The sequence below is a fragment of the Spermophilus citellus genome, assembly GCF_964194105.1.
Source record: "Spermophilus citellus genome assembly, chromosome: 3".
NCBI classification, from domain to species: domain Eukaryota; kingdom Metazoa; phylum Chordata; class Mammalia; order Rodentia; family Sciuridae; genus Spermophilus; species Spermophilus citellus.
The window spans coordinates 205,847,422-205,869,823 of NC_138184.1; the positions used below are offsets into that span (position 1 = coordinate 205,847,422).

Consider the following 22,402-nt stretch of genomic DNA (forward strand, 5'->3'; position numbering starts at 1 on the left):
TTTGTTTTTGCAAGAAAGCTTAACAGATTAAAAAAAAAATAGTGCTATTATAGTTCCTTCTTGCTGGCAGTGTATCTGTCTTACTTGAGGGCACAATGTGAGCATTACCATTCAAATGAATTAGTTATCAACTAATGAAAATAAAAGTTTTCTTAAGTCTCTTTAGCCTCATTTCACTAATGTGTTTTCTAAATGCTAAGAAATATATTTCATAAATACTTTTCAACCCTAATTTATATATATAATATATATATTATATGTATGATATATACATATATATATTATATATGGGGGAGAAGCTTAGATAATATTTATTTATTTTAAAACACCCACATACACAGCAAACCCATTGTCCCCCACTAGTACATATGCATAGTTCATATTAGTATGTAACTAAATTATATCCTTGTAAAGGGAGAGTAAATAACCATAAACTGAAAACAAAGATTATTTTGGTTTAGTATCTACAGCCCCAATTTGAAAAAATCTTTTTTTTTTTTAAATTTTAATATTTATTTATTTTTTTCTTAGTTCTCGGCGGACACAACATCTTTGTTGGTATGTGGTGCTGAGGATCGAACCCCGGCCGCACGCATGCTAGGCGAGCATGCTACCGCTTGAGCCACATCCCCAGCCCCTTGAAAAATCTTTTTTAATAGTTTTGCCAAGGTTCTAATCAGATATGATCCTCAAGTCTCAATAAAGACTTGAGTAAATGATTCTCAGTTTATTCACAAGATATTTAAATAGGCAAAAGATACCTAAAGCAATTACAGAAATTAGAAGGTAATGACTTAGACTCTCAAAAATTGAGCTAATATTTTCACACTTCTCTTTACATAAACATAGCACTGAAATAAGCAGTTGTTGCCACTTGACTTTAAGTATTGTCTGCTTTCTATGCTGTAATCTGTTGGCAATATTTTTCAAACTAAAAATAAAATATTAATATGAATACTATTAATGCTGACATTCTAATTTTTTTTTAGCATTTTAGCCATGCTAATCTAGTCAAACACCTGGTGGGAGGTTAAAAATAAAGCTTTTAAATCAAAACTAAATATCAATTTAATCATCACCTATAGACTTATATGTTGGGACCCTTTATTTTGCTTCCTTTTGAATGTCCTACTCTTTGAGACCCAAGTATATAAGCTCAGAATTTCAATATTAAGTTCCTTAGGAGTAGTAAAGAAAAAATCTAGTTAAATTCTTGGAATTAGTTCTAGTCAAAGGTTTTTAGGAAAAAACAATACACCGTTAATTGTCTAAGGCAAAAATCCTCAAATTCTGCTCTCTTTAACAACTGTTCTCTAAAATGATAAATGCAGAGCAGGCTGGAAACCCAGAAACCAAGAACTTGGAGCTAAATTGGTCTAATCCTCCCACCTAAAGGACTGAGGACCTGCACAACATGTGGAATGTGGGAAAATGATGATGCACCTTGGGGAAGAGCTTCGTGGAGGCCTAAGCATTTGAGGCAATTTATAATGTGAAGTAGTTATGCCTCAATTACATGTTAGGGTGTGGTGGTCCTGCTGTATCTTACATAGTAAGTCTAGGTTTCGTCCCAGATATATTATGTGTGGCCACAAAGCTTCTCTTGAGCCTGGGCTGCCCAAAAATGGGCCAAAGGGTATCCAGAGGACAAAAAGGCAGGGACGGTCCTTAAAGAGTTCTAGTCCCTATTGTTCAGCTAAACCTCACCAGGATCTTGAGAACATAGTTTAAGGGAAGATAAATTTTGGGGTGATCAGTTGCATTTAGGTAAAAGCATCCTTGCTAACCCAAGGTCACAGCCCTTATTTGAACCACCTTGTTGCTTTTATGAATCCCAAGATGTGCTACATTTATCATGGTTCTGAATTTGCTTTTGGATAAGTGCTAAATAATTATAAACCATGCTTCTATATCAATTAATTCAATTTTAATTATTGATACTTCAAAAAAGTCTTACCTCTATTTTTGCTCGTAGAGTTTGTTTCCAAAAGCATGGCATGGCGCTTCCTCTTCAGTCTGTGTCTGCTGTTAAAATTTTTCCTTCTCCTTGATGGATTTGAGGTAGCCATTCCCTTTCAGTCAGTCTTCATTACAAAAGAATCTTGTGCTCCCTTGTTTCTATTTTATGTTGGGTTCTGTGCTTCATTTCTTTGTATACTTCCAGTGTAGCCTCGACCACTTCTTTAAAACTGTTTCTCAGTCTGTTTGATCTTCTATTAAAGCATACAGTTGGGAAGGGTAAAGCTGTGAACTCAAACTTGAATTCTTGGAATTATTGGGAAAAATAAGTTCCTCAGATCACTCCCACTCAGGGTTGTATTTTATTTTGGAAATGTGTGCTTCAGTCTTATGGTTCAAAAGATTCATGATTTACAAAGTCCTCATAACACATTTCACACAATTTTCATAGAAATGTGGCTTCCAGAGGCCTGGTACTTCCTGGGGACCAGCATAGATTTGCACCACAGTAGTCATTAAGTTAAAACTCACGCTCCTACTGAGCCAAGGTTGGAGTTGAGACTCTAGCATGATATTCCAGGTGGTACCATCAGCCCCTGAGGGGGCATGTGAGCTAAAACTTCTGCCGTCTCTGGACTAGACTTTGTTTGCCTCACCTGAGTGCATGATTGCTTCAGTGCTCATATAAATGAATTATTATATGCTTCAAACATAAGTAATGGAGTTCTATGTGATCACCATAATTTTTAAAATCTCATAATAAATATACAAGCCCTTCATCAACAACTCCCTTCCATTTTTCTCACACTATAATACAGACTTGACTACTTTTTTCTATGCAGACTAGGAGCTGAAGGCAAGGAAATTGCAAAGCCAGTGTAGTGACTGGTAACTAAAATGGCTGTGTGAGAAGAGACGAAAAGTCTAGAGTGGAACCATTTGTAGGCAATGAACTCGTGAACCTAAACTGAACCCAACCAAGACTCTGCTTTAGAATGCAGCACAGGTGAGCACCACTGCCTGGGCTGTAGGATAAGGTACAAGACATGAATCCTCATTAGGGGAAGTAGAGGAAAATGCTCAGCAGTTGGGGAAGTAGAGGAAAATGCTTAGCAAATCTGAGCACCCAGGCTTTACTAAAGGATTGTTCTATTTCTTATCAAGTTAATGATCTCTTCTAGGACTGTGTAGAACGGGGGGGGGGGGGGGGGGACACCCTGTAACAATATCCTGATTAACCTGAAAGAGCATCTGGCTGGGAGAAAAGAGATTAAAGGGAGTCATGCATCAAAATAACATAAATCTTTTATTGAAAGTCACTTTATTGATGTTACAATGAGAGTAACATAGAAAACTGGTATCTTATTAGCTTCAGAAGTGAATACTAATAAAATTGTGTCAGAAATTTGAACCTCAAGTTACAGTGACCTTTAAAAACAGCAAGATTTTGTTTACCTACAATGCAAGAACAATTTTATAACTTGAATGGCCATAAAACAAATCACACTTGCCCAAGAAAGCAGTCACCATATACATTTCAGTTGGTGTTTGCCAAAACCCAATTATTTTTAAAATAGCGTAAGAACCTGAAGTGTAGAGTAGCAGAGAGAATGTTAAAATGATGCAAATCTAAATATATACACACGAATACCTGGTTACCAAAAGTGAAACCGTGCTGCTAGTAACACTTCCTCGAAGGGTGACTTCCATCATGTGCAAATGGAATCACCCCTCAAGGATGGCAGATGTGGAAAACACTAGCACAGACCTAAACAGGCTAACATAAACTGCTTTGATTAAATAGAACACCCAGTTTCTGAAAGATGTCGGTTGGGGATTCTAGTTTAGAGGGACAAGTCTTCTTACAAGTTAAAAAGGAGCACATGCTTAGTTATTCTGAAAGATCCTTTTGTTAAGCTTTTGCAGTTAGTGTTAAGAAAAAAAGTTCCCCATACAAAACAAAGGTGTTGGGTCATTTTTACCCATTAAAAAGACTGGTTGTAGAATCACAGTTTGATTTTGTGCTGGATTAGAAAAAAAAGTGGGGTTTCTAATCAGGCAGTGATACACATGTATAATTTAGCAGGAATTCTTGTCTTATTACTAAGTATTAATTCCTATCAGCACTCTCTGTATTGTGTTATCTGATATAACTTAGCACCGCTATATTTGTAGATTTGGGGAAATTAGTGTTATTTTAGAGCTTAACCATCAAAACAAATCACAGACTGAAACTTCATAAAATAAAAGGCTAAGCCCTCAGGTGAATGCGGATTAGTGTGTGCAGGCACACACACACAAATAAAGGGGAAACTAATTTTCTTTGAAATTTTATGATTGATGGTTTGTATGCACATTATCTTAACAAGACTGGGTACTCTCATTGTATGCCTTTTTATAAAATGAAACCAAACAAAACACACAGAGCCAGGCATGATGGCGTACACCTGTAATGCCAGTGACTCACGGGGCTGAGGCAGGAGGATCACAAGTTCAAAGTCAGTCTCAATTTAGCAAGGCCCTAAGCAACTTAGTAAGACCCTGTCTTGAAATGAAAAGTGAAAAGGGCTGGAGATGTTTCTCAGTGGTTAAGCACACCTAGGTTCAATTCCCAGTACCAAAAAAAAAAAAAAAAAAAAAAAAGAACAAAACACACATTTTGCTAAGTTTTGATTCTAGGGAAACTTGGAACATAAAATGATGATGCCTCTCACCAAAATCCTGCTGCCCTTGAAGCACCTCTCTGTCATGTGGCAGGTTCTACAAACAATGCAACAGGGACACCCCACTGGACCATGAAGCACTTACAGAGCCACCACTGGTGAAAGCTGTAAAGCACACAAATCTGCCTTAGGCTCCCACTATCTCTTTCCCTACCACATGCCCAGAGACCATTTAGGGCTTTTGTGCCTGCTTGGCTTTCAGGTTCTTCTAAGCCAGGACTAAACAAATGCCCCATGATATCACAAATCTTACTATTACTTATCTCCTCCCCATTCTGAAATTCACACCCTAGGGCCTGTCTCTCAGTGACTTTCCAAGTTGCAAAATCCATGCTAATGTGTCAAAGGGAGGCTAACAATGCCTCCCACCCCACTCTGCACCCCTGGTGTCCTTCCAGTCTCCACCTGGAAGTACTAGCCTCCTTGACAGGGAAAGCTAACTAGGAGGAAAGTGCTGCACAGCTACTCAAGGGGAAGCTACTTCAGAAACAGCAAGGTTCTGAAGCATCCCTCAGTCCCCTAGTGAGGATGCTTACTGTGTGTCAGGTCATGGATATAAGGGGCAGAAATACTAACTAGGCAGGTTTGTGTTTTGAATATTTATTTTGTTGTACTGCTTACAAAACAAAGATGTTCCATGTTGATTCTGACAAAGCCATGAATAAAATGTGAATAGAAATAGTATCTTCCATTTTCTAAAGCCTTAACCATCTTTGCTCTGCACCTGCAGGTGTGGTAGATCCGCTCCTCTTGGTAGTCAAAACACCTGCCTGACAGCATATGCTGTGAGCACATGCCAGCAGTTCCCAGCAGGTGCACTTTAAAAGCTCCCATTCACACAACTTGGAGGGGCTCCTGCACCAGGCAATTGCCACAATCGAAGACCAGGTGCCTCACAATGTAATAACCAGAGAAAGACATTTATGAAAGCTTAGTTCTCCAGTGCAAGGAGAAAAGATTTTGCTGCATCCAAAATCAGATTAATCTTATCCATTCAGAAAGTATCTCAGAAGAGGAAAATAAACATTTGAGTTTGAAATTAAACCCTATTCCACGGATATGTTGCTTTTTAAATCTTTTAAGCTGGTAGAGAGAGAATGAGAAATTTATCTTGACTCCATACATTGAAGGAGGGAAATGTATTTAGGTGACAATTTTAAAGGAAAACATAAAGTTAAGGAAAAATAGATAATTATAATGCAAATGGGAGAGTGTTTCATGGAAAATTCATGCCAACTTACCAACTGGAAGAAGATATTTACAATACGCCCCATATTGTGGCATCCAGTGGCAGCAGTGAGCAGCTTCCAAATCGGGCTGTGAGGGCAACTGTCTTGCCTCTCTTCAGTTCCACAGTTTGTTCTCCACTCCCCCCATACACAAGCCACTCAATAACTAGCCTTCCTTTCCTTTAAGATAAGTAAAATAGTCTTTTCTTTAGATTAGGATCTATTATCATGTTGAATAACAAAGAAATAAAGTTTGTGCATACGTGCGTGCATGCATGTGTTTGTGTTTGTGTGTGTGTGTGTTTAAGGTAAAAACGGAACACTAACAACAGGAAATAAATGGATGACATAAATAAATGAACAAACATGATTTTGAAACACTGAAAGAAGTGAACAGAAATACTATTATTTCCTCTGGCTCAAAGGTATCTAAACAAAAAAATAAAAATAAATAAAATCTGAAAAAAGGTAACAGGTAAAGTGTCTACAAAAGATCTAGGGCAGGATAAAATGATGCAAATATGCAAGAGCTTCAACAGAAAAGACTGAGAACTGTAAGCTTGTTATAGAATTCAAACACAGTCTCTCCTTAGAAGCCCACAGAATATCTAATTTTATCTTCACACTAGCTTCTTTTAGAAACCATATCAATCTTACATTCAGAAATTCTATGCTGAACTGACCTTATGCACAAAAACAATTCTCAAAGCCTTTGAAAGCAAAAGGGAAAAAGAGGAACTGCAGTATCACTTAATAAACACCATATCAAACTGAAAAATAGGCTTGGAATTTTAACCCTATCTTTCATTTATTAGTCAATTGGAAGGGATTATGTGGGAGGCCTCAAACTTGCAATACTCCTGCCTCATCCTCCTGAATAGCTGGGATTACAGGCATGTGGCACTGCACCTGGCTGGTCAATTAGTTTTTATAACAATTGTTAGGGTAGGTTATTCCTAATTGAGGTGCTGAGCTTCTTTAAAAATACAACTTCACTGGGTGTGATGGTGCATGCCTGTAATCCCAGAGGCTTAGGAGGCTGAAGCAAGAGGATCCAAGTTTGAGGCCAGTCTCAGTAACCCACCAAGGCCCTAAGCAACTTAGTGAGACCTGTCTCAAAATTAAAAATAAAAAAGGCTGGGGAATGTATCTCAGTGGTAAAAGTGCCCCTGGGTTCAATTCCCAGCACACGCACACACACAAAATCACTAATGTAAGTCTGGGAGCCCTCATTGTGATGATCTGTTGGAGACATACTGACTTTTTCCTTCTCACAGACTGCATGTGACTGAGGGTCATTTTCTAGCTTGGTGACTCCAGAGGAGGATTTTGCTTCCTATTTTAGGAAATTGGATGAGCCAGATATGGTGGCAAGTAACCCAGTAGACTGCAGCAAGAGTATAGCGAGTTTGAAGCTGGCCTAGACAATTCAGTGAGACTCTGTCTCAAATTTAAAAACATAAAGGGCTGAGGGTGTAGCTCAGTGGTGGAGCATCCCTGCGTTCAATCCCCAGTACTAGGAAAGAAGGCAGAGTCGGGAGGGGAGTAAGTGCTGGATGCGGAGAACAGTTAGTCTAGCTAATCCACTCTTTAAGGGGTCCCTGTCATCCCACAACTCCCATGTTGACTCTTAGTGGACACATCTAAAAGTCCTTTTATATCAGAACTGTGATGAATATGGATAAATGGAACATCTCAAACAGCAGGGTTATCAATCTGAAGTCCTAACTATGCACAGAACTTCAGAAAGTTGGGGGAAAGGCATACAATGGAATGTAAGGGTCAAATAAATGCTCTTTTCAGCTTAGTAACAATTCCATGTTGAACTGGGGAATACAAATATTAGTTGCATGATATGAACTGCAATGTGTCCTCAAAGTTTCTCTCCAAAGTAAATATTTAAAAAGATATAATATCTGTGCTTTTATTTGGTGCCATGGATCCATTCTGTCTACCTCAGTGAATGAAAAGTCATAAATATTTAGACGTAATGCTCTAGAACATCAATCATGAGTGTACATGTAGATACTTCTTGAAACTATCCATTGAGGCTAAAATTTGTCAAAGAATTCCACAAACGGTTCTAGAATGTTTAAACACGGGAGATAGAATAGATATTCAGCACAGAACATTGAAGCTCTATTATATTTCTAAAATCATAATCTCTGCAAACAAAACAATCACTTTTCACTCAGTTTCAAGAGAAGGTTATTACCAATGAGTATGATTACAAACTATATACCTCTAGAACAACCATATCTCCCAAAAGGCACATGATAATTATTTTCTTTTGGAAATAATAATTTTCAGTAAAAATAATTGAGAAGGTGAAAAAGATCAATAACCAATGGAGTAGCTAGCCATTTGTGGATTCTTTCAAATAGGGCTTATGGAACTATAACTAGGAAGGATATTTACATGAGGTACCTTACATTCAAATCTATAAACTCTTTTGTAGTCAAAATAAACCTTATTAGCCTTTTATACACTCAATACCAGAAAACATTCAGTGCACATTTAAAATGATCTTGGTCAAGTCACCTTATTTGCTACATCTTTTAATCTGTCTGCCCTTCTGTCCTTGGCTAGAGCTCTGTGGCAACACTGCTCACCACTCACACCAGCCTTGGTCTGACGGATTGTTTTATTGAGGTATCAACAATCACATCATTTCCTGTTGTGAAAAACTGCTATTTTCCACAAAGTTGAGATGATTAAATATATAATTCTGAATGATGAAACCACTTTTCAAACATTTTCAAAGACTTGCAGAAGAGAGGGCTTCTACAGAAGACATGAACACTGAGGATGAAACACAGTCTTCTAACTGGAAGTTTGGGCAATTAGGGTGATTACATAGGGAGATGAAGTGGATTTTGTCCATGGACATTACCAGAAGAAATCAAAGTTAGAAGGCATTCCTGATATCTTATCAGCTGATTCCCTTCCTCTCAAGCAAATGTAGAAAAAAATAAAAATTAAAAAGAGGAAATCAGAAGTATACTTCACAAAAGATCACAATTGATCCCATCAATTTCTGACCTCACTAGAGTGCCTTTTTTTTAATTTTTTTTTTATTTTTTGGACTGACAGACTGGCCTTATAATAGCTATCAAACTTTTGGTTTAAAAATAGGGCTTTGAACATAAAATTCTCATTTTTCTATGGATTAAAGATGACAGGGCTCAAGACATCAGATTCTTTCTGCTGCTGTTTGTATAATTTTCCAGTTGCTGCATCTTTGTGGCTTTAGATTTCATTTAACCCTTTATGCCCTGTTACGGCTTCCCAGCTCAGACAGCAGAACCATCCATCATCTTGCTCCAGGGTCAACACAGAATGACCTGTTGGGACTCACATCCCAGTGTTAACACATACCCTTAATAAACAGTGTAGAAGTTGTTTTTGTTACAACAAGTCATTCTTTCACAGATAAGGGTGGCTGAAAAGTTTTGTCAAGGAAAAAAAAACTTCAGGCTACACAAAAGGGTTAGAGTATTGGCAAGATGGAAGCTACCAGTTCACCAGCAGCTTGTGGTCTGGATTGTCTTTGGTTCACCTGCTTAACCTCAGCAGAACACACTGCTGGGGGCTCACGGCCTCCAGGGTGAGACTAGTTGATATGCTCTGGAAGTGGAAGAGAATAGCTGCTGTGGCAGGCACCATGTACCCCCAGAAGAGAAGTGCATGGGCTAGCGGATGGGGGCCCAGAGAGCAATCACCAGCATAGTCTCAAGGCAGCAAGGCAGCCACACTACTGGACTCCTGCTTTAGCAAGCTATGGAGGCCAGAAGTTTTGCTGAGCATTTTGTTTCTTGATGACTCAATAAAACTGCCTCCAGACTACACACAGTTTAAAGGGATATCACATGTTTTTGACAAATACCAATTATGGAGAGACACATTTACAGCATTGACCACTATATTTACATCATCTGCTTATACTCTTTGAAGACCATTGGATGGTGGACGATGATGTGATTGTGACTGACTCTTTTTAGGCATTTGGCAAAATACACTTGTGTGTAACAGCTGCTTTTTTAATTTTAAAAATGTTTACATATGTACAATTGTCCTTGAATGCTTATATAAATATGAAAAGTAAAAAACAAAAATAAAAATACATGTTTAAAGTTAGCATATGGGATATTGACCTCTCAAAGCTGTAAAGTCCTGCAGAAAAAATCCTATATGCCGTAGCCCTGCATGCTAGTTTCTATTATGGGATGTTGTTTCCTTAAATATGGAAAACAATAAACAGAAGCTTCATGCATATAGCATTACTGTATACAATGAGGATGTGCTTCAGAATGTGAAGTTCTGAAACCACTATTGTCCCTTAGGAAACTTGCTACATTTGGGGTCATGTGAGTTAATTTTATTGATATTTCTACATATATCTGTCATGCGGATTATCCATTAACATACCAGTACCCTTATTGTTCCGTGTTATAATGTGACATGTCAGTAGTTCTTTTCATGGTTCAGTTAAATCCTAAGCCAATGACAAAAAGAAAATGGTATCCAGATGTGAAACAGCTTCCTCTCCTCTGTGGCATCTCAGAGGATTTTGGTGTCCTCTGAAGAGCAGATAGATTTGCAGTGATTCCGTGAGGCTGGGCTTCTATAAAAGTTGAAGTAAACAGTTTTGATGTCTCACATGTAAACAGTTGATCTCAAATGGATGTTTCCCATAGCTGCACAACAGAGAAAAGCAAAGTTGTACGTTGTAAAGGCAGGAGAAGCAGACATACTCTGAGTTAGGAAAATGAATAAGTTGGTGATTCCATCCATAGTTACATGACTGTGAAAACACACTCTTACAATGTCTAGTGCACAGATAAAATAAACACTTCAGCTTTTAGCTCTTTCCTCTAAGCCTGTGTCTCAACCTTTTTAATGACTATCACTTTTCAATTTAAAAAAAAAAAAACTTTACATCTTCATTTAATTTTACTCAAATTTTTTAATAAATATTTTGTCTCAAATGAAACAAAAGACTGTAAAGATATTATTTTTAAGCTACACAGGCTCATGATTCTCATCCAGCCACCTAGAGCAGTGTTCTCACTCACAGCCATATTTTACATTGATCTAGGAAATATTTAAAACTTCCACTGCCCAGGCAGCACACCAGATCACTGAATTATAACCTCTCTGGGTAGGACTTAGGCTGAGAATGTTTTTAAAGCTCTTCAGATGATTCCAATGTGCAGTCAATGCTAAGAACTGCTGACTTCTGGGAAGTGTGATTCCCTCAACACCACCACCACCCACTTACGAATCACTGTCCTGGGCCACAGCCATAGGACCAGACCACATACTCTGCAATTTCGTCACTATCCTCTCAGGAGCTGACCCTTCAGTGAAGAAGGATGAGTGCAAGGCAGGAAGTCCCTTCCTTCATTCCCTCACCTTTTCCCTTTCTGTGCTTCTGTCACCAGCTCTATACACTGAGCCTGATCAGATCTAATTTCTACCATCTTCAGCAGTTGCCTTAATGGACCACAAACAACTTTAGCACTGTCAGATGTGAATGTAAATCAATTCACCAGAGAAGGAAGGTCAATGTAAAAAAAAAATCTAGCTGATGAAACATATTTTCAGGCAATATGATGTTTAAAACTTACTATAAACATGAACAAAGAAAGCCTATTAGGAGAGTGACTTAAATGACACTCATTTCCATCCAAATTCCATTTTTACTGGATACATGGGGCATATTATGGTATACACAATAGGTTTCTGGGAAAGAAATGGAAAGGAAGCGACTATGAAGATGTTTCTATAGGTTACCTTAGGATGTTCTTTCAAATCTTCATGGAAATCTTGTTCTGAACACTCATGTTGGCTTACACCTCAAGACTGTGATAAAGCCTTCTGTGCTATCTACCTCAGGTTGGCTTTGTATGCCCTTATCATTAAAAAGACACCCATCCTCTTGTTCTTGGAAACCAAAAGGATTTCTCTCAATTATGAGTATCTTCGGGAGTAGATGACATCTAATGGTGGAGAGTTTAATGGGGCTGGCAGGGGTGTCTGAGGCAAAGAGTATCTGGTCAATACCCTGATGATGGTCTGTAGTTGTAAAGAGACAACACTTTGGATTCAGAGAGCTGAAGTATCTTTGCATATGGTTATGAATATTACATAAGACAGGAGAGGAACAAATGAATGACACTGAGACAACCTAAAAGTCATGATTATCCCTGTGAGGAAAAAAGGAGAAAAGACTGGCCAAGACATCATTTTTATAATAGGCACAACTTTGCCCAGGCCTGTGTGGCTGTGCCAGAGGGGCTGCTGATAGGAAGATCTGCTTATCTGAGTCTCCACAGCCCACAAAGACAGCCCAGCAACAGGGGCCACTTATTCTGCAGGACTCGTAAAGGTGTGGCTAATCCATAGTGAGAAAAAGAAATCAGATCTTTCAAGCAACTCTCCCAGCAGCTAGTCTTTTTTTTTTTTTTTTTGGTAGTTATAGATGGATATCATGCCTTTATTTACTTTTTTATGTGGTGCTAAGGATGGAATCCAGTGCCTCACACACGCTAGGCGAGCGCTCTGCCACTGAGCTACAGCCCCAATCCCCCAGCAGCTAGTCTTTACAGTCACCCTGCTCAGCCCAGGGAAGGGACATGGGCCAGCCATTTTTTCAGAGGAATTGTCATCTCTAGTAACCCACACTCCAGCATAACAACAGCTTAACAATGTCCCCAAGTTGATGCAGTAAAACAGAGAAGTAGATGATTTAATAGGAAAAAAAAATGGGGTGCTGTACTTAGACAAAACTCCTAGGACGGGAAGAATGACAGCAGCCTTAGATTTCAATATCATGTATCAGAAATGACTGTCTATCAACAAGTCTTTTTTAAGGCTAGAAAGCCAAGTGCTGGCAATCTGAGTTGTTTTGCTTACCACTTTCCATATTAACATAGGTATTTTTTTTTTTATGATTAACACGATAGTTGTTTTCAAAGATTTTTTTATTATTATAAAATATAATGCATATAATGATTTGTGTTTTCTTATTGGATGTGGATTGACTGAGTTCAAATTTGATCCATAATTATCTTGAACCCCATAATTTAGGTTGAAGAGCAAAGAGTCTCTTAAATATCTTTGAAGACCAAAAAAAATCTAGCAACCTAGTATTCACTAGCAGATACATCTGCGAAGGCTTTTAAAGCTTCATTTCTTTTTTTTTTTCTAATGTTATCTCTGAGAAAGTCAACTTTATAGTATTAACTAACCACAACAGAGTCTGAAAATCTAATAAGATAATTATTCTTTGGTTATATCTTTTAGTTAAACCTCTAAAGGTTGGTTTGCCTCTCTAAACTGCACTGTATTTCAAATTTCACATAATGAGTAAGGTTCCAGGAATATCATAAGAGAGTGGTATATGATTAAAATGCAAAAAGAGATTTGATAGCTAAATAAAACTTCTTGTGAATCATTGTGAACAGGAAAATATTTTCATATTTTTTAAAAAAAAATTTGATCTCTGGGGGGCTGGGAGCAAGCTAAGTAATATAGTACTTGTCAAACATGAATAAGTCCCTGGGTTTGATCCCCAGTACCTAAATAAACAAACAAATAAATAAATTTGGCCATACACTGCTGTATTCTTTCAATAGTACCAATTTTTCTGAACTTTTCTTTCTTGCTTGCTTTCTTTTTGGTACTAGGGATTGAACCCAGGAAAATTGTTTCCACTGAGCCATATCCCCAGTCCTTTTTATTTTGTATTTTGAGACAGGATGTAACTAAGTTGCTGAGGTTCTCACCAAGTTGCTGAGGCTGATCTCAAATTTTCAATCATCCTGCCTCAGCCTCCCTAGTCACTGGAATTACAGGCATGTGCTACCGAGTCTGGCTAATACTATAGATTTTCAAATCCCCTTTCCCAGTATCCAAATTCCACTCCCATCCCTAAGACAATAATCTGAATTTCTGTCATAAGTTCCTGTTTCTAACAATCTACTGAGGAGTTAGCCAGTGAAAGGGCTGAGCAAGCAAATTTGCATAGAAAAGTGGCTAATTTATTTGGTCTCTGGCATTTCCAGGAATATTAAAAAACTGATTTAGCAAAATATATCCTTTGGTTTTATCTATTCCAGGTTTTACTATATTAATTACAATGAATAATAAACAATTTAAGTATATATTAATGACTAATACGCACCAAATATCTCCAGCATATACCAATGCAGATTAAATTTATTTGCAAATACAAATCTGAACCCCCAAGCCCCAAGAATCTTCTAATTTTCATATTTAACTTTCTCATGAAGAAGGAAAATATACCTTTTACACTGTGAATTCACAGAGAAGTGCTAGGGACTGATTAGGTAAGTTTATGGAGAAACATTGCCACATACCCTGGCACTTTGTCGATTCACTTTCTTCTCCTCATCCGGAAGTGGAGGCATTGGATAAGGGTACTTTCTGCTGGATGCAATGGACCCAGTTGATGAAGAAGGAGACTTGGCAGGAGATAAAGTCCTGAGACATTGAGAACATATGAAATAAATAGCAGGCAATTGCTTAATATCATTTTCAAATGTTTGAAAAGTGAGTTCAGAACAAACCCTGACTTCTACTTCCATAAGCTCCTACTCCAAAGTTTAACTACTGGGAAGATGACACTGTCATCCCCAAAACTGGAATGCTGGAATTTTAGCTTTCTAATTCCATGATTGCAATGAACCACTTAAATGTTAGTACACAGAATCATACTTTGCAACTAGAAAGCCAACAATGAAGTTTCCTATAGAATAATTAAAAAGATAATATGGAGAAGGGATAAAATTATTCTAAGAGCTCATAATGGTAAATTAAGTATACAACATATTAATATTCTGCCTTATTTTTGCCACTTAATGTAAAATTGCTTCTAAGTATAATAATTCCAGTTAAGATCTTACAATACATTACCAATGATATATTAGTTGCTAAGTCACATACTCATTTACACAAAACTCATGCATTCAGAGGCCAGTGTGTTAGTTGTGAAGGAACAAAGGCAAATACAGGGATTTTAATAATAAATTAGTAAACATGCAAGCAGTAAGGAGTGCAGAGTTCCAGCCAAACAAAGTCTGATGAGAACATACAAAAATGGTCTGATTCATCCCTACAATCAGCATTGCTGGGGAAGAGTGGTGTGTTATGCTGAACTTGTTTGATTTGTGTATGTGCAGTGGTAATATTTGTGACTATGGTGGCACACTAGATGAGCCCATACCTGCTGCTAGCTTATCTTTAAGAGTGGGGTGGAAACGAGTAAAAGACTTTCTCATTAGAATATCGTAATGAACAACAGATGTGATAACTGCAATAGACACCCCCTTTGCAAATGTTACCACTACACATTCATGATTCCTTAATTCCCGGGTGCAAGGCGGTAATGACACATATCACTGAACTGGTTACACTGCCACATTATAACACAAGTACATATTTCAGTAGGATGCATCACATCTGCTGAGACTGACTCAGACCAGGCGTTTGTATCCTGGGATATCACTGGGTGGGGCAAGGTCTACTGCCTACACTGCATTTAGTTCCCATTCATATAAAGTCCCTGGCTCTGATTCTGCCATAGTTTTCAAACTTACTTCTATTTTATAAATGTTAAATTCAAGCTAAAGTTTGAAAATAATTTTCCTTACTAACTTTGAGATTCAAGTGAACATCCTTAATTGATTTTAAGAATCGATCAAGAGTGGTTCCATTTACTTTTAATCCATAACTACTAACACTTCTTCCGTTTTTGAAAAATGGCCAGGTCCACTCCTTAGCTCTAATTGTTAGGACAAAGCAACTGTTAGATTTCTCTTATGTTAATGCTCTCCATCCTGAGTGGATAGGTGTGACTAAGAATATTAGTATTTCAAATCCTCTAAAGTTCTATTAATGCAACACAAGACTATGTGTTTTTCTAATTTGGAAATTAATTTTTTTTAATAATTTAAGTAAAGCTTTTTACATAGGACTATGACCTCTAGGAAACAAATTCAGTATGTGCAAAATGAAGACAAACTTTTGCATTTAGACATTTATTAAATGCATCTTTCTAAAATGAAGGCTATCAACCTGGGTTCATCTTTTTAAACAATCATTACCTATAATAAACCCAAGTTCAGGAAAGCTAGTGAGGTATAAAAGCAAATAACCAAATCTTTCTTTTAGGGATCATGCAAAGTAAGTCCTCTTTTTAATTTGCTACCTTGTGTGTGTGCCTAGCATGAGCTGTTAGCTTCACAGCCATATCAGGCTTGATTTGGCCAGGGGTCCAAATGACAAGCCTTTTCATTTACAAGAGGCGCTAAAGCCCAGTTCTCCTCTCAAATATCTTTCTGTGGGCAAAGTCAATAAAGAGTAAAAATAAGACCAGGAGATATTCTCTAGAACCCCAAGAAAATTGCACTAAACTACTTCTCACATTAACAGTCTAGCTAATTGACACTTTCCTGAACCCTGAGAGGAAAAAAAGAAATACCAACCAGGACAGTTTTAGTGGGGGAGGGAGGAAACAGGTCCTGGAGGGGTGTTGGAGAAGACCAGGGTAGGAGTCAAAATAGGAGTAGAGAACAGGGGAGAGTAAATGTTTAGGGAAAATGAACATGATTTCTCACAAAGATCTAAGGAAGACATTCAGTTCCAGTCTGGCTATCACTTATAGCCAGTACCAAACCAGCTCATTCACTTACAAAGCATAGTCAGTCTCTGGAATAAATGTTAGCCATTATCATTACTACACTTTAAAAACCCTCGTAACTACACTGAGCACACATTGGAATTGCAAAATAAAGGTTGTGCTTATGTGCCAATGGAGTGTTGTCATCTGGAGCCACATCAGACTTTCTGGGGTTGTTTTTTATAGATAGGCCTATAAGGCAATCTCAGTTCAGTTCTACCCCTCAGGATGACCAAAACCAGGCCAGTCACATGGCAGGGACATAAGCCCACTAATACACTGTGATAATATGCAAATTTTGTAATAGCCAGATCAGAAGGATTTAATTGTCCTTGGATAGGATCTAAGCAGTCAGTATCCACCTTTTAAGTAAATGCAAAAGAATAAAGAGGGAGTAGATTTTGGAATTGGATAGAGCCAGTCTCAAAGTCTGGTTCTGACCCTTATCAGTTGAGTTGATAGGCTACCTTTAGTAACTCTTGTGCCTTGATTTCTATCCATAAAAAGGGAATAAGAATACACCTTATGAGATGAGAAATAAAGATATAGAGTAGGCACTTGATACGTGATAGTTACTGTGGTTCATTTATTTCCAGAAACACTACATTTCTCATAAGATTATGGAAATGGATTCAAAACCCACTGATGAAGTAAGCAATCAGCTGGTATCCCCAGATGCCTTCTAAGAGCTTGTAAAGCACCAGCACCAGCAGAACTGCTGCCAGCATCTGGGTTGGTGAGATAATACTTTTGCCCTGTTTTCCCTTGCTTCTTCTGATGCCCTGAATACATGGTGAGGACAATTTGACCAACTACTATCATCTGAGAACTGGGTAAGGAGCACAATGGAGGTACTCTGATCCCTCCAAATCTGTATGCATTCATTTGCTTTAGTCTTCATAGTGAGCGAATGCTATGTTTCAAATGCTAAGCTACAGTTGGGACCAGTTTGATGCAGTCGCCAAGTCCTCACTGCCTATTGATAAGAATGCCACAAACCCAACACCTCTGGCTGATTAAGAAAGTGAACTTTGCCCACGTTGCTGGTTTTGGTAGGAGAGATAATCCTGAATGACCTGGGGGCAGACAAAGCAGATATGAGCTGAAGCATAGGGTTGGCAAAGCATAAGCCAAGATGTGGATGCACTTTAGGCCTCCTATGCAAGGCTTGTCCTGTTATGTTAGAATTGTGGTGTTAAAGCTCTAGGTCATCTTAATTATTCACCACTTTCACAGAAATTCTGTGTTGATTTTCAAGTCTTAACAGTATAACCTTTATCTAAACATGAAAACTAAGTCATAGCCATCCACTGAACTTTAAACAAAAATACAGATTTTTAATAACAAATTTTTAATGGGACGATCTACTGTAGGACCCAACATCTCATATTAAAGAGGAGATAAAGGAACCCTCTAAACTTGCCCTTGCGGCTTTGCACGTGCAACTGGGGGTGCAAAAGCATTTCCCCATCCAAATTGCGTTTAATCATGCAGCTTCTGGGCAGACCTGGGTGCTGATTTTAAGAAATGTGAACTCTTCTCTTAAAGTCACAAAAAAACTACTCAGCTCACCCAGGGGAGGTGAATCAACTCTTCCGGGGTACCATTTCACAGATTATTGCTGCCAAAATGCTAAAGCCATTTGGGAATAAAAGCCCTAACCCACATAGGACCAAAGTTGTTACGTTTTGGTTCCATGGCTGGTACAAATTACAATCTGCCCACAAGCCTGAGTAACATAGGAAGAAGTAATAGGACTGCAGGTGAGCCAAGATTCCCAAGAACATTCAAAATTATCTTACCTGTCTTCCTGACGTTGGCCATCTTGGGAGCTACAGGTGAGGGTGGGATGTTTGAATGTGAGTGTATGTGTATGAGGTTCAGTGTGGCAAAGTGTGGGACAAGCAGAGGACGGGGCAGGAGGGCAGGATGGGGTATAAAAGCAGGACGTAGTTTTGTGAGCAGGCAGGAGTTATGCTTTCCTTGGAGTATATGCAAATGTTATGGATCAAATTAGAATGCAGATAGGTCTAATCATTTTCTCAAACTATACATGTCTAAACTAAATGGTACACTGGAAGAGAAAGTCCACCTTACATGGGTGCTGAGAGTTAAATATACAGACATATTTTGGTATCTGTTCAGTGCTGACCCAAGTCATGGTCAAAAGTACTATGAAAGCTCATTGTTAACTTGTCCTCAAATGAGAGGGTAATTGAGCCTATTTCTGCTTCACATAATTGTCCATGAATCTGTCAGATACAGAGTGGACATTTACCTTTAGGAAACCATTTTGATATTCTAAAGAGCAAAAAAGAAAAAATCCATTAAGAGCTCTTGGAAATTTTCTCTGATCTCTAATGTTACACAGAGCTATAACAAGTTGAATAAATTCAACAGTTTCTAAAATGGAGGAATGTTCTTCTCTTTTGTGAGTCAAGAACATGTTTCCTCTCTGCTTTCTGTTATATCTGATGTGTCAGACAACATTTTGATTTACATAAAAAATTTCTTAGGTGCTTTCTTGAGAATCCATAAAACACTCTTCTCAGCACGTGCCTTCTCTGGTAGCAAATGGTTGAAATGAACAAAGAAAACCTAAACTCATTCCACGTGCTCTCATGTGGTCCATATTATCTCAATGATTTTTCAAGGTAGATCAAATCATTGTTTCTCCTTCAAGTGAAATTCACTACATTTCGTTTAGCGTCTTTGTGTGTTTTTTCCTTGAGTTTTTGTATGTACTGTGCCCTCTTAGGCAGTAAGTAGAAAAAAAATGCATTAAGAAACTGCTAGGTTCTGGAAATTAAATTGTTGAGGTTAATAGTGCTTTTTTATTAGTGGAAAGTATGTTTCATGCCCATAGAACACTACACAGCGTAAAATGAAGAGAAAGCTACTAAAAGCTCAAGATGGTGATAGGGACATGCACTAAATGGCAACCCTTCCAAACGGCAGCAAATAAACAAGGACCCTTTTCCATCTCTAGGAACTTGTATTAGGAGATACAAGATAGAGAACCAGTCACACTACAGTATTTGTATGTGCTGGGAGAGTTTGAAAAGGATATAAAATTAATTTATAAAATACCTAAAGTACGGTCCTTCAGTGTTTTTATTCACATCTTCTACCCACTTAGCTACATTATAGTCTCTTTTGAACCATGGATTTAAATACCTGCAGAAAGCAATGGAAGGAACAAAGAAAGCAGAACAAGATAGAAAAATCTGAAAATACACAGCACAAGCTTAGCAAGTGGTCTTCACCCTCCATATGTAAGTGACTATGGCAAATAAACCAGGACAGATGCTGGGTGGTTATGAGGCAGTTTATACAATGGCATGAGAATAATCTCAGCTACAACAGGCTCAGGGCATTCGAGAACGTACTTGACAATTCTGGGAAAGCTTTTTCCAGTGGCTTCCCAAAGTAAATCAGAAACTCACTTTCAATCACGGCACTGTCAGCAGCCCCATTCACCCACCTCCAAAGTGGCTTTGCCCAGGCCACCTCTCATACAGCAGCTTGGTTTTCAAATAATAAAGGTGCTTTTTGAAAATATTCAGGCAGCTGCAATTTTAACCTGGCATTTGAGCATATAAAACCCCAAACACAATTTAAAAGAGCAAAGTTCTCATTACAACATGAGAAGAAGGCTTTTATATGGCCATTGTCTTAGTCCCTGAAGTATATCCCAAGCTGGAATCAACAGATAGGACCCCCCCAGTCAGCATTGTAAAGAGCCAAAAAGGTCCCATGCTCTTCTGCTCCCGGAGCCCCACAAAGTGGGTCCAAACAGGCCTCCATGATATTGAAGCTGGGTTTAGTAATTTAATTGTGGCCACATGTTCCTTTCTCCTCAGTGCATTCCAGATTGAAGTGTTCATGGTGCCATGAAGGAAATGGCCCTCAGAGCTGCCTTCTGAATGTCTGATGGTACACTGTGTGAATGACTGCCAGAGAATAATGATGACCTTAGTGAGAATTTCCCTGATGGATATGGCAATTACTGTATCAGAATGATCATGCAAACAATAAGGGCAGCAATGTCAGAGCTGTAGTTGTATTTTGGCCTAGAGTTTCCTTTTATTTTTATCCTGGGGGCCAAGCAAAAACACATCCCCTTAGAATTTGCCCTCGTAAAATAATATAAATTTAATAAATTCAGTATTGATAGAATTTGAGGGTTTGAATGGGTTTTCACTTTTAAAAAATGACTTTTAAAGATATGATAGGCAATGAAGATCCAAGCTTTGTAAAACTTAAATTACGTGGAAACGAAAAAGAAGAAATTAAAAAACACATTGTTTGTTTTTAACATTTGCTTCTTTCCTCCACATTTAGTTCTTGAGCTGTTTGTAAATATATTTAGATCCAAATCGCATTTCCACAGTTACATTAAAAAATTAGGTTATTTTTCCATAGCCCTTTCTTTCATTTTTAGCCATAACCAAGGTACTCTACAAAAGAGCATCGTGATGCCCTCCTGAAAGAAGGGCTTTGCAGCTTTTTTAGATTCATAAGACCATTTTTGCTAAGATAAGGTCTCCTGACTCAGGAGCAACTCACACTAATTTTTTCTTTAGCCACAACCATTGCCAACTTGCACTTTTCGCAGAGATAGCCAATGAAAACTTGCATAAAGATTAACACTGAGACTCTGAACCAAAAGAAAAAGTCAAAAAGCAAGTGCAGCCACTGATGAAGGCTTGTGAATGCTCTGGCCTGGGGAAAACTGTAGAAAAAGCCCATGCAGCTGTCATCAGGTGAAACATAGCCCCACAGCAAACTGAGTCTCCCACAGGCAGACGGCCACTTCTGGAGGAGACATTTGTTCCTTTCACTGATAACCTTAGAAACTCAAAGGGCTGGTACCATGGTGGTTCCATGAAAGCTACAATCACATGGCTGGTCTTGCAGTTGATGGACACTGTCCTCTGTTTCAGGGAGCATTTCAGAAGGCTGTGATCACGTCACCAGAGCCACTGAAGAGAACTCCAAATTGTTTGGTCCTTCTGGGGACCTGCCCATTAAAGTGCCTTCATAGTGGGCTTCCTAACATCTCTAGGTCATGGTGGCTGCAGTGATGGGATTTTATCAAACTGCAATAAACCTGCCTACGTGCTTTGACTTGGCTTGTAGCGCAACATGCAAAAAAAAAAAAAAAAATGCATCAGACGGGATAGGAGAGCTCAGTACATTCTCCAGGATGAAAGGGCAGAGGAAATTTAGCTGCTGCTGGCTGGACCAGGAGCACCTCTGAGCAGACATGAGGGCTCGGCCAAAGATCAAATGACCCTGTTCTCAGCCAAGGAAGGGGCTTGGAGGGAGACTAAGTGGCAGCCCAGAGTAAAGGGGCAGGTGAGACTGACCTGTGATCCAGACTCCCTGTCTGGGGGCTGTCAGAGCCCCCTGGGCTTATGCCTTGGGATGGGACTGTCTGGGCGAGGGAGTGCCCAGGCTCAGGTGCTTGGGGCTCCCTCCTGTAAAAACACAATATATAATACAAAGTCTAAGCCAAAAAAAAAAAAATGTTACATCATGTACAACAATGAGGAAGATGCAAGAGGTTTGAGTGGGAAAATAAAATAACAAATGAGGATATTTTATTTTGTTAATGAGCACAGCATGTATTTGTGATGCATGTTCTAATTTCTGTCCCAATTTTTCATCATCTTTTGGGATGATAAGGTACTTAAGGGAATGTTGAAATAATGGACCTAAAATACCGCTGATGTAAAAACAAAACAAAACAAAACAAAACAAAAGATGTTTTCCTGTGGTCA

General features: G+C 38.4%; 1 protein-coding gene across 11 annotated transcripts in view; it reads right to left on the reverse strand.

Moving 5' to 3' along the window:
* Positions 1-4,533: 4,533 nt before the first annotated feature.
* Positions 4,534-22,402, reverse strand: part of ADAM22 (ADAM metallopeptidase domain 22) — a gene marked incomplete at its 3' end in the record, with an annotated part of 236,273 nt that continues 218,404 nt past the window's right edge. For 4 of the 11 annotated variants that reach the window (XM_081287154.1, XM_081287163.1, XM_081287159.1 and 1 more), the window contains 2 exons: positions 14,296-14,419; positions 4,534-10,608 (listed from right to left, as the gene is read on the reverse strand). In XM_081287154.1, coding sequence (XP_081143280.1) covers positions 10,588-10,608; positions 14,296-14,419 — 145 coding nt within the window. Of the gene's footprint in view, positions 10,609-14,295; positions 14,420-18,418; positions 18,449-19,706; positions 19,794-21,988; positions 22,100-22,402 lie in introns of all 11 variants that reach the window. The other 7 variants (XM_081287160.1, XM_081287162.1, XM_081287152.1 and 4 more) reach the window with 4 other exon arrangements.